General features: G+C 44.4%; 2 protein-coding genes across 3 annotated transcripts in view; both read left to right on the top strand.

Moving 5' to 3' along the window:
- The window catches only part of LOC139751445 (uncharacterized), a 386,310-nt gene that overhangs the window by 172,062 nt on the left and 201,852 nt on the right, over window positions 1-12,396 (top strand). The gene's annotated exons all lie outside the window — the stretch shown is intronic.
- On the top strand, window positions 90-2,813 carry LOC139751440 (uncharacterized). Of its 2 annotated transcripts, none has more exons than XM_071666856.1 (2): window positions 90-542; window positions 1,389-2,813. In XM_071666856.1, exons 1-2 carry the CDS (start codon window positions 135-137, stop codon window positions 2,727-2,729), a joined length of 1,749 nt encoding a protein of 582 aa, XP_071522957.1. In that variant the 5' UTR covers window positions 90-134; the 3' UTR covers window positions 2,730-2,813. The 2 variants fall into 2 exon arrangements, with proteins under 2 accessions (XP_071522957.1, XP_071522956.1); XM_071666855.1 differs by lacking the exon at window positions 90-542 and adding an exon at window positions 550-1,046 and having other exon boundaries at window positions 1,128-2,813.

The following is a 12,396-nucleotide window of genomic DNA, read 5'->3' as shown; positions in this document are numbered from 1 at the left end:
TATGTCCCCAACTGTGTTTCCACTTAGTAAAAACATGCCATCCAGTCATATTCCTGTAACTAATGGTTTTTAAAAAAATGTCTAAAACTTTAATATACGTGTTAGCAGTTGTGTTGTGCCCCGTCGTGGCTTTCATGGTGTTCTCGTTCATCAACTACTTCCTTCTCAAGGAGCAGGCGAAGTTCCTCTCGGTGCTGGAGGAACGCCACATCCAGGCGCATTCCGTCCACCTCCCTCTCCTGGGACAGGTGCAGTGCAAGCCCTTCAGCCGACCTGTGCCGGAGGTGCAAGACTATGACATACTTGCCATCGTCAGGAACCTGGTGACCTTGGTAGAGCTGGCGTCCAAGCCCATGGTGCAGGCGACGTACCCCCAGCTCCTCGCCGGATTCTTCAGCCAGTACTTCATCCACTCCTGGGGTGTGAGAATGGCCCTGTGGCTGACCCTCGCTGCGTTGGTGTTGGCGCGAACTTTCTTCGCCCAGAGGGCTAGGAAGCCTCCTCCACCACCATCCAGGGACACTGTTCGACCAGGTCAGAAGGTTGCTCCACCAGCCCAAAAGTCTATGATGGTTCCTCCACCAGCCCAAAAGGCTGATATAGTTGCTCCACCAGCCAAGAAGGCTAAGAAGGCTGCTCCACCAGCCAGGGAAACTGCTGCCCCAGCCAAAAAGGCTGATATGGTTGCTCCACCAGCCAAGAAGGCTGAAAAGGTTGTTAAACCAGCTAGGGACACTGCCCGATCAGGCCAGAAGGTTGAGAAGGTTGCTCCACCAGCCCAGAAGGCTGATATGGTTGCTCCACCAGCCCAGAAGACTGAGAAGGTTACTCCTGCAGCTAGGGACAGTGCCCCATCAGCCCAGAAGGTTGAGAAGGTTGCTCCACCAGCCCAGAAGGCTGATATGGTTGCTCCACCAGCCCAGAAGACTGAAAAGGTTACTCCTGCAGCTAGGGACAGTGCCCCATCAGCCCAGAAGGTTGAGAAGGTTGCTCCACCAGCCCAGAAGGCTGATATGGTTGCTCCACCAGCCCAGAAGACTGAGAAGGTTACTCCTGCAGCTAGGGACAGTGCCCCATCAGCCCAGAAGGCTGATATGGTTGCTCCACCAGCCCAGAAGACTGAAAAGGTTACTCCTGCAGCTAGGGACAGTGCCCCATCAGCCCAGAAGGCTGGGAAGGCTGCTACACCAGCCCAGAAGGCTAAGATGGTTGCTCCACCACCCCCAAAGGCTGAGATGGTTACTCCACGAGCCGAGAAGGCTGAGGTGGTTGCTCCTCCAGCCCAGAAGGCTGAGGTGGTTCCCCCTCCAGACCAGAAGGCTGAGATGGTTGCTCCTCCAGCCCAAAAGGCTAAGATGGTTGCTCCACCAGCCCAAAAGGCTGAGAAGGTTGCTCCACCAGCCCAAAAGGCTGAGAAGGTTGCTCCACCAGCCCAAAAGGCTGAGAAGGATCATGCATCAACCAAGGACAGTGCTTCACCAGCCCAAAAGGCTGAGAAGGTTGCTCCACCAGCCGAGAAGGCTGAGGTGGTTGCTCCTCCAGCCCAGAAGGCTGAGGTGGTTCCCCCTCCAGCCCAGAAGGCTGAGATGGTTGCTCCTCCAGCCCAAAAGGCTAAGATGGTTGCTCCACCAGCCCAAAAGGCTGAGAAGGTTGCTCCACCAGCCCAAAAGGCTGAGAAGGTTGCTCCACCAGCCCAAAAGGCTGAGAAGGATCATGCATCAACCAAGGACAGTGCTTCACCAGCCCAAAAGGCTGAGAAGGTTGCTCCACCAGCCCAAAAGACTGAGATGGTTGCCCCACCCGCCCAGAAGGCTGAGTCGGTTGCTCCACCAGCCCAAAAGGCTGAGATGGATGGTCAGCAATCCCAGAAGGCTGAGATGGTTGATCCTTCAGCCCAAAAGGCTGAGATGGTTGTTCCAACAGCCCAAGAGGCTGAGATGGTTGCCCCACCAGCCAAGGAGGAGTGTCCACCAAATGTCCGGTTTGATGTTCCACTACTTCTACCACCACCCAATTACGAATATCCACCACCAGTACCATTCTGGTACTACATTCCACCACCACCAAAGCGGTTCGATGTTCCACCACCACCACTCCTGTATTTCCCACCATCACCAGCATGGGTCCAGAACACTCCTGCTTCACCACCATTAGTGAGGAGGACGGACGTGTGGGTAGAGTGGCTGGAGATGTTCGCCGATAAACAATCAAAGTTAGATTGGGAAACCTTGGCCAAACAGCATGACCTCAAGGTCACCATCGCCTACCCTGCCCTACACTACATTGTTATATCAGGCGACCGTGAGACGGTCACGAAGGCATGCCGGAAAATAAAGGGCGTGATCGACCTATCCCAAACCACGAACGTCGACCTTCTCTCTGTAGCGTGCAGCACCAGGTACGAGGATCGTCCCTCTAGGATATGGCCCTCAGGCCACGTCCTCAAGGTACTGAACATCGATCCTAACCAACATGGGATCGTCGTGGGCAAGGGGGGCAACATAGTGGACGCCCTCAGGAAGAAACACGGCGTTGACATCTATGTCCCTCACAGGGACGAATCCTACAAGGCCATCCACATCCTTGGGCCAGAGAAGGAAGCTGTGAAGGCCAAACGCAGCATCCAAAAGCACATTAAGAGCGTGTTGACCCCTCATGGTTGGGTGCCCCAGCATCAGTATATGAACTGTAGCAGACATGTTGGGGGTAACTCTAGCGGTCATGACTAACATATGATGACTGACCAGTGATGTCTGGGGGAGACATGCCAGTGATGACTGGTATCTACTGTCTTATTGTTTTTTGTTATATTATTATAATCTAATATCATCATCCCTATATCATAATCTAATGACATCATCATCATCATCCCTATATCATAATCTAATGACATCATCATCATCATCCCTATATGATAATCTAATGACATCATCATCATCATCCCTATATCATAATCTAATGACATCATCATCATCATCCCTATATCATAATGACACAATTATCTAGTGTCTTATTGTTATATTGTTATATTATTATAATCTAATATCATCATCCCTATATCATAATCTAATGACATCATCATCATCATCCCTATATCCTAATGACACAATTATCTAGTGTCTTATTGTTATATTGTTATATTATTATAATCTAATATCATCATCCCTATATCATAATCTAATGACATCATCATCATCATCCCTATATCCTAATGACACAATTATTTAGTGTCTTATTGTTATATTGTTATATTATTATAATCTAATATGATGTGGGTTGTCTTAGCATATCCTTACTTCTCCTGGGAAGAGTAACATAACACCATCACCAGGATGATCTAGATCATCAGTGTACAATATGTAATGTCACTTGAGACGCTGATCACTTCACTGGATCCCTTGCGTTAAGAATGGATCATTTCCATTATTATCGTCAGTAGTATTGTCACTATTATTATCATTCCTATTACACGTAAGTTTATACACACCCACCCACACACACACACACATCATAATGACACAATTATCTAGTGTCTTATTGTTATATTATTATAATCTAATATCATCATCCCTATATCATAATCTAATGACATCATCATCTTCATCCCTATATCATAATGACACAATTATCTACTGTCTTATTGTTATATTATTATATTATTATAATCTAATATCATCATCCCTATATCATAATCTAATGAATTATCATCCCTATATCATAATGACACAATTATCTAATGTCTTATTGTTATATTATTATAATCTAATATCTTCATCCCTATATCATAATCTAATGACATTATCTAGTGTCTTATATATTTATTATATTATAATATAGCGATATCATCCTTATTCATTATAATCTTGTGACATCATCATCCCTATAATGACATAATCATCTAGTGTCTTATGGTTTTTTCATATTTTTTTCTCATTTTCCTTTGTCGCTGTCTCCCGCGTAAGCGAGGTAGCGCAAGGAAACAGACGAATGAATGGCCCAACCCACCCACATACACATGTATATAGTTAGTTTAGTTTATTGACAAAATAACATTTGAACATCTACATTATACGTAACTGTATAAGGCACATACATAATACTATAGGTAATACTTAAGCACACCAAATATTTTGTCCAATGAATTTGCACAGTTCAGCCAAGAACACCTTTTCACTCAAGAGTGCACCTATGCTAGCAAAGTTTAACATAGGGTATCTATGTCGGCAATCGTCTGATATGGAGCATGAAATTACCACATGGTTCTCCGTTTGTATGGACACATTATCACACGTCCACACACGCAAATATACATACATATCTATACACCCACAGACTTATACATATATACACATGTACATAATTCATACTGTCTGCCTTTACTCATTCCCATCGCCACCCCACCACACATGAAATAACAACCCGCTCCCCCCTCATGTGCGCGAGGTAGCGCTAGGAAAAGACAACAAAGGCTACATTCGTTCACACCCAGTCTCTAGCTGTCATGTAACAATGCACCGAAACCACAGCTCCCTTTCCACATCCAGGCCCCACAGAACTTTCCATGGTTTACCTCAGACGCTTCACATGCCCTGGTTCAATCCATTGACAGCACGTTGACCCCGATATACCACATCGTTCCAATTCACTCTATTCCTTGCACGCCTTTCACCCTCCTGCATGTTCAGGCCCCGATCACTCAAAAACTTTTTCACTCCACCTTTCCACCTCCGATTTGGTCTCCCACTTCTCGTTCCCTCCACCTCTGACACATATATCCTCTTGGTCAATCTTTCTTCACTCATTCTGTTCATGTGACCAAACCATTTTAAAACACCCTCTTCTGCTCTCTCAACCACACTCTTTTTATTACCACACATCTCTCTTACCTTATTATTACTTACTCGATCAAACCACCTCACACCACATATTGTCCTCAAACATCTCATTTCCAGCACATCCACCCTCCTCCGCACAACTCTATCCATAGCCCACGCCTCGCAACCATATAACATTGCTGGAACCACTATTCCTTCAAACTTACCCATTTTTGCTTTCCGAGATAATGTTCTCGACTTCCACACATTCTTCAATGCTCCCAGAATTTTCGCCCCCTCCCCCACCCTATGATTCACTTCTGCTTCCATGGTTCCATCCGCTGCCAAATTCACTCCCAGATATCTAAAACACTTCACTTCCTCCAGTTTTTCTCCATTAAAACTTACCTCCCAGTTCACTTGTCCCTCAACCCTACTGTACCTAATAACCTTGCTCTTCACATTTACTCTCAGCTTTCTTCTTTCACACACTTTACCAAACTCAGTCTGCAGTTTCTCACATGAGTCAGCCACCAGCGCTGTGTCATCAGCGAACAACAACTGACTCACTTCCCAAGCTCTCTCATCCACAATAGACTGCATAATTGCCCCTTTCCAAACTCTTGCATTCACCTCCCTAACAACCCCATCCATAAACAAATTAAACAACCATGGAGACATCACACACCCCTGTCGCAAACCTTCATTCACTGTGAACCAATCACTTTCCTCTCTTCCTACGCGTACACATGCCTTACATCCTCTATAAAAACTTTTCACTGCTTCTAACAACTTGCCTCCCACACCATATTTTCTTAATACCTTACACAGAGCATCTCTATCAACTCTATCATATGCCTTCTCCAGATCCATAAATGCTACATACAAATCCATTTGCTTTTCTAAGTATTTCTCACATTCTTCAAAGCAAATACCTGATCCACACAGCCTCTACCACTTCTGAAACCACAGTGCTCTTCCACAATTTGATGCTCTGTACATGCCTTCACCCTCTCAATCAATACCCTCCCATATAATTTCCCAGGAATACTCAACAAACTTATACCTCTGTAATTTGAGCACTCACTTTTATCCCTTTGCCTTTGTACAATGGCACTATTTAAGCATTCCGCCAATCCTCAGGCACCTCACCATGATTCATATATACATTAAATAACCTTACCAACCAGTCAACAATACAGTCACTCCCTTTTTTTGATAAATTCCACTGCAGTACCATCAAAACCCGCTGCCTTGCCGGCTTTCATCTTCTGCAAAGCTTTTACTACCTCTTATCTGTTTACCAAATCATTTTCCCTAACCCTCTCACTTTGCACACCACCTCGACCAAAACACCCTATATCTGCCACTCTATCATCAAATATATTCAACAAACCTTCAAAAAACTCACTCCACTTATTGTTATGTTATTATAATCTAATATGATCATCCCTATATCATAATCTAATCCCACTATCTAGTGTCTTATGAATTTGTTTTATTATAATGTAATAATATCATCCCTATATTATAATAATCTTATGATATCATCCCTATATCATAATGACACAATTATCTAGTGTCTTATAGATTTGTTTTATTATAATGTAATTATATCATCCCTATATTATTATAATCTAATGATAACATCATCCATATATCATAATTACATCATTATCTACTGTCTTATAGATTTGTTTTATCATAATGTTATGATATCATCTCTATATTATTTTAATCTAATGATATCATCATCCCTATATCATAATGACATCATTATCTTCTGTCTTATAGGTTTGTTATGTTATAATCATCAAAATCATCATCGCTATATTATAATATCATGACATCATCATGTTATAATCATCATAATCATCATAATCATCGTCGCTATATTATAATATAATGACATCAGCATCATCCTTATATCAAAATGACATCATTATCTAGTGTCTTATAAATTTGTTATATTATAATGTAATGATATCATCCCTATATAAATATAATCTCTCATAATCTAATGACATCATCATCATCATCCCTGTATCATAATGACATCATCATAATCATTACTTTATTTTGATATAATGACATCAACACCCCTAAATCATGACATCATCATAATCATCATCCCTATATCACAATCTATAACATCATCATACCTATATCATAATGACATTATCATAATCATCCTATATTATAATATAATTACCAATATAATCCCTACATAATAATATAATGACATTATCATCCCTGCATTATATAATAGTATCATTATATTATAATAACATCATTATCATCATCCCCATATTATAATCTAATGATATCATCATCCCTATATCATAATCTAATGACATAATCATACCTATATCATAATGATGTCATCATAATCATCATCCCTGTGTTACAATATAATGACATCATCTGTATATCATAATACAGTGACATCATAATACAGTGATGTAATTATGATATAGGGATGATGATAGTAGATTATAATGATATAACAATATAACAATAAGACACTAGATAATTGTGTCATTATGATATATGGATGATGATGATGATGTCATTAGATTATGATATAGGGATGATGATATTAGATTATAATAATATAACAATAAGACACTAGATAATTGTGTCATTATGATATAGGGATGATGATGATGTCATTAGATTATGATATAGGGATGATGATGATGATGATATCATTCGATTATGATATAGGGATGATGATGATGATGTCATTAGATTATGATATAGGGATGATGATATTAGATTATAATAATATAACAATATAACAATAAGACACTAGATAATTGTGTCATTATGATATAGGGATGATGATGATGTCATTAGATTATGATATAGGGATGATGATGATGATGATGTCATTCGATTATGATATAGGGATGATGATGATGATGTCATTAGATTATGATATAGGGATGATGATGATGATGTCATTAGATTATGATATAGGGATGATGATATTAGATTATAATAATATAACAAAAAGCAATAAGACAGTAGATACCAGTCATCACTGGCATGTCTCCCCCAGACATCACTGGTCAGTCATCATATGTTAGTCATGACCGCTAGAGTTACCCCCAACATGTCTGCTACAGTTCATATACTGATGCTGGGGCACCCAACCACGAGGGGTCAACACGCTCTTAATGTGCTTTTGGATGCTGCGTTTGGCCTTCACAGCTTCCTTCTCTGGCCCAAGGATGTGGATGGCCTTGTAGGATTCGTCCCTGTGAGGGACATAGATGTCAACGCCGTGTTTCTTCCTGAGGGCGTCCACTATGTTGCCCCCCTTGCCCACGACGATCCCATGTTGGTTAGGATCGATGTTCAGTACCTTGAGGACGTGGCCTGAGGGCCATATCCTAGAGGGACGATCCTCGTACCTGCTGCTGCACGCTACAGAGTGAAGGTCGACGTTCGTGGTTTGGGATAGGTCGATCACGCCCTTTATTTTCCGGCATGCCTTCGTGACCGTCTCACGGTCGCCTGATATAACAATGTAGTGTAGGGCAGGGTAGGCGATGGTGACCTTGAGGTCATGCTGTTTGGCCAAGGTTTCCCAATCTAACTTTGATTGTTTATCGGCGAACATCTCCAGCCACTCTACCCACACGTCCGTCCTCCTCACTAATGGTGGTGAAGCAGGAGTGTTCTGGACCCATGCTGGTGATGGTGGGAAATACAGGAGTGGTGGTGGTGGAACATCGAACCGCTTTGGTGGTGGTGGAATGTAGTACCAGAATGGTACTGGTGGTGGATATTCGTAATTGGGTGGTGGTAGAAGTGGTGGAACATCAAACCGGACATTTGGTGGACACTCCTCCTTGGCTGGTGGGGCAACCATCTCAGCCTCTTGGGCTGTTGGAACAACCATCTCAGCCTTTTGGGCTGAAGGATCAACCATCTCAGCCTTCTGGGATTGCTGACCATCCATCTCAGCCTTTTGGGCTGGTGGAGCAACCGACTCAGCCTTCTGGGCGGGTGGGGCAACCATCTCAGTCTTTTGGGCTGGTGGAGCAACCTTCTCAGCCTTTTGGGCTGGTGAAGCACTGTCCTTGGTTGATGCATGATCCTTCTCAGCCTTTTGGGCTGGTGGAGCAACCTTCTCAGCCTTTTGGGCTGGTGGAGCAACCTTCTCAGCCTTCTGGGCAGGTGGAGCAACCATCTTAGCCTTTTGGGCTGGAGGAGCAACCATCTCAGCCTTCTGGGCTGGAGGGGGAACCACCTCAGCCTTCTGGGCTGGAGGAGCAACCACCTCAGCCTTCTCGGCTCGTGGAGTAACCATCTCAGCCTTTTGGGCTAGTGGAGCATCCTTCTCAGCCTTTTGGGCTGGTGGAGCAACCTTCTCAGCCTTTTGGGCTGGAGGAGCAACCACCTCAGCCTTCTGTGCTGGAGGAGCAACCACCTCAGCCTTCTGGGCTGGTGGAGCAACCATCTTAGCCTTTTGGGCTGGTGGAGCAATCATCTTAGCCTTCTGGATTGGTGTAGCAGCCTTCCCAGCCTTCTGGGCTGATGGGGCACTGTCCCTAGCTGCAGGAGTAACCTTCTCAGTCTTCTGGGCTGGTGGAGCAACCATATCAGCCTTTTGGGCTGGTGGAGCAACCTTCTCAACCTTCTGGGCTGATGGGGCACTGTCCCTAGCTGCAGGAGTAACCTTTTCAGTCTTCTGGGCTGGTGGAGCAACCATATCATCCTTCTGGGCTGGTGGAGCAACCTTCTCAACCTTCTGGCCTGATCGGGCAGTGTCCCTAGCTGGTGGAGCAACCTTCTCAGCCTTCTGGGCTGGTGGAGCAACCGTCTCAGCCTTTTGGGCTGGTGGAGTAACCATCTTAGCCTTCTGGACTGGTGTAGCAGCCTTCCCAGCCTTCTGGGCTGATGGGGCACTGTCCCTAGCTGCAGGATTAACCTTCTCAGTCTTCTTGGCTGGTGGAGCAACCATATCAGCCTTCTGGGCTGGTGGAGCAACCTTCTCAACCTTCTGGGCTGATCGGGCAGTGTCCCTAGCTGGTGGAGTAACCTTCTCAGCCTTTTGGGCTGGTGGAGCAACCTTCTGACCTGGTCGAACAGTGTCCCTGGATGGTGGTGGAGGAGGCTTCCTAGCCCTCTGGGCGAAGAAAGTTCGCGCCAACACCAACGCAGCGAGGGTCAGCCACAGGGCCATTCTCACACCCCAGGAGTGGATGAAGTACTGGCTGAAGAATCCGGCGAGGAGCTGGGGGTACGTCGCCTGCACCACGGGCTTGGACGCCAGCTCTACCAAGGTCACCAGGTTCCTGACGATGGCAAGTATGTCATAGTCTTGCACCTCCGGCACAGGTCGGCTGAAGGGCTTGCACTGCACCTGTCCCAGGAGAGGGAGGTGGACGGAATGCGCCTGGATGTGGCGTTCCTCCAGCACCGAGAGGAACTTCGCCTGCTCCTTGAGAAGGAAGTAGTTGATGAACGAGAACACCATGAAAGCCACGACGGGGCACAACACAATTGCTAACACGTATATTAAAGTTTTAGACATTTTTTTTAAAAAACATTAGTTACAGGAATATGACTGGATGGCATGTTTTTACTAAGTGGAAACACAGTTGGGGACATAGCAGAGAATTTTTGTTGGCCGGGTAATGGTGTGGTGTGGGGTTATGGGGTGTGTGGGTGTGATGATGACTACAGCGTGTAGAATTATGGGGGTGGTGTAGTGATGATGGCCACAGGGTGTGGGGTTATGGAGGTGGGGTTGTGATGATGGCCATAGGGTGTGGAGTTATACTGTGTGTGGTTGTGATGATGGCCACAGGGTGTGGACTTATGGGGAATGGGGTAGTGATGATGGCCATAGGGTGTGGATTTATGGTGTGTGTGGGTTACAAGATGGCCACAGGGTATGGGGTTATAGGGATGAGGTTGTGATAATGGCCACAGGGTGTGTGATGATGTGTGTGGATGTGATGATGGCCATAGGGTCCACACCCTATGGCCATCATCACAACCACACACACATGGTGGATGCAGTAGTGGTGATGGCCACAGGGTGTGGAGTTATGGTGGGTGGGGTAGTGATGATGGCCACAGGGTGTGGGGTTATGGTGTGTGTGGGTGTGATGATGGCCAGAGGGTGTGGATTTATGGGGTGGGGTAGTGATGATGGCCACAGGGTGGTGAGTTATGGGGTGGGGTAGTGATGATGACCACAGGGTGTGGAGTTATGGGGGTGGGGTAGTGATGATGGCCACAGGGTGTGGAGTTATGTGGGTGGGGTAGTGATGATAGCCATAGGGTGTGGAGTTATAGGGTGGGGTAGTGATGATACCAACAGGGTGTGGAGTTATGTGGGTGGGGTAGTGATGATGTCCACAGGGTGTTGGGTTATGGGGTGGGGTAGTGATGATGGCCACAGGGTGTGGGCTTATTGGGTGGGGTTGTGATGATGGCCACAGGGTATGGGCTTATAGGGGTGGGGTTGTGATGATGGCCACAGGGTGTAGGGTTATGTGGTGGGGTAGTGATGATGCCACAGGGTGTGGAGTTGTGGGGGTTGTATAGTGATGGCCACAGGGTGTGGAGTTATGGGGGTAGGGTAGTGATGATGGCCACAGGGTGTGGAGTTATAGGGTCGTATAGTGATGATGGCCACAGGGTGTCGAGTTATGGGGGTGGGGTAGTGATGATGCCCACAGTTTGGAGTTATAGGGTGGTGTAGTGATGATGGCCACAGGGTGTGGAGTTATGGGGTGGGGTTGTGATCTTGGCCACAGTTTGGAGTTATAGGGTGGTGTAGTGATGATGGCCACAGGGTGTGGAGTTATGGGGTGGGGTTGTGATCTTGGCCACAGGGTGTAGAATTATGAAGGTGGGGTTCTGATGGTTGCCCCCTTGGGGTGGGGTTGTGATGATTGCCCCCGCCCCCGGGGGCTGGGGTTGTAATGATTATGTAATATAGAGATGATGTCATTATATTGTAACACAATGATGATTATGATAACATCATTATGATATAGGTATGATTATGTCATTAGATTATGATATAGGGATGATGATATCATTAGATTATAATATAGGGATTGATGATGATAATGTCATCATTATAATGATACTATTATATAATGTAGGGATGATAATGTCATCATTATATTATGATATAGGGGTTATATTGGTCATTATATTATAATATAGGGATGATGATTATGATAATGTCATTATGATAAAGGTATGATGATGTCAATAGATTATGATATAGGAATGATGAATATGATGATGTCATTATGATTTAGGGGTGTTGATATTATATCAAAATAAAGTGATGATGATGTCATTATAATACATGGATGATGATTATGATGTCATTAAATTTTGATATAGATTACAATTATACAGGGATGATATCATTACATTATAATATAACAAATCTATAAGACATTAGATTATGATATAGGGATGATGATGATATCATTAGATGATAATAATGTAGGAATGATATCATTACATTATAATATAACAAATTTATAAGACACTAGATAATGATATCTTTATGATACTATATCATAATGATAACATT

The sequence above is a fragment of the Panulirus ornatus genome, chromosome 11 (assembly GCF_036320965.1).
Source record: "Panulirus ornatus isolate Po-2019 chromosome 11, ASM3632096v1, whole genome shotgun sequence".
NCBI lineage: Eukaryota > Metazoa > Arthropoda > Malacostraca > Decapoda > Palinuridae > Panulirus > Panulirus ornatus.
The sequence above is the reverse complement of the archived record's forward strand: the minus strand, read 5'-3'. Positions and strand labels throughout refer to the sequence as shown.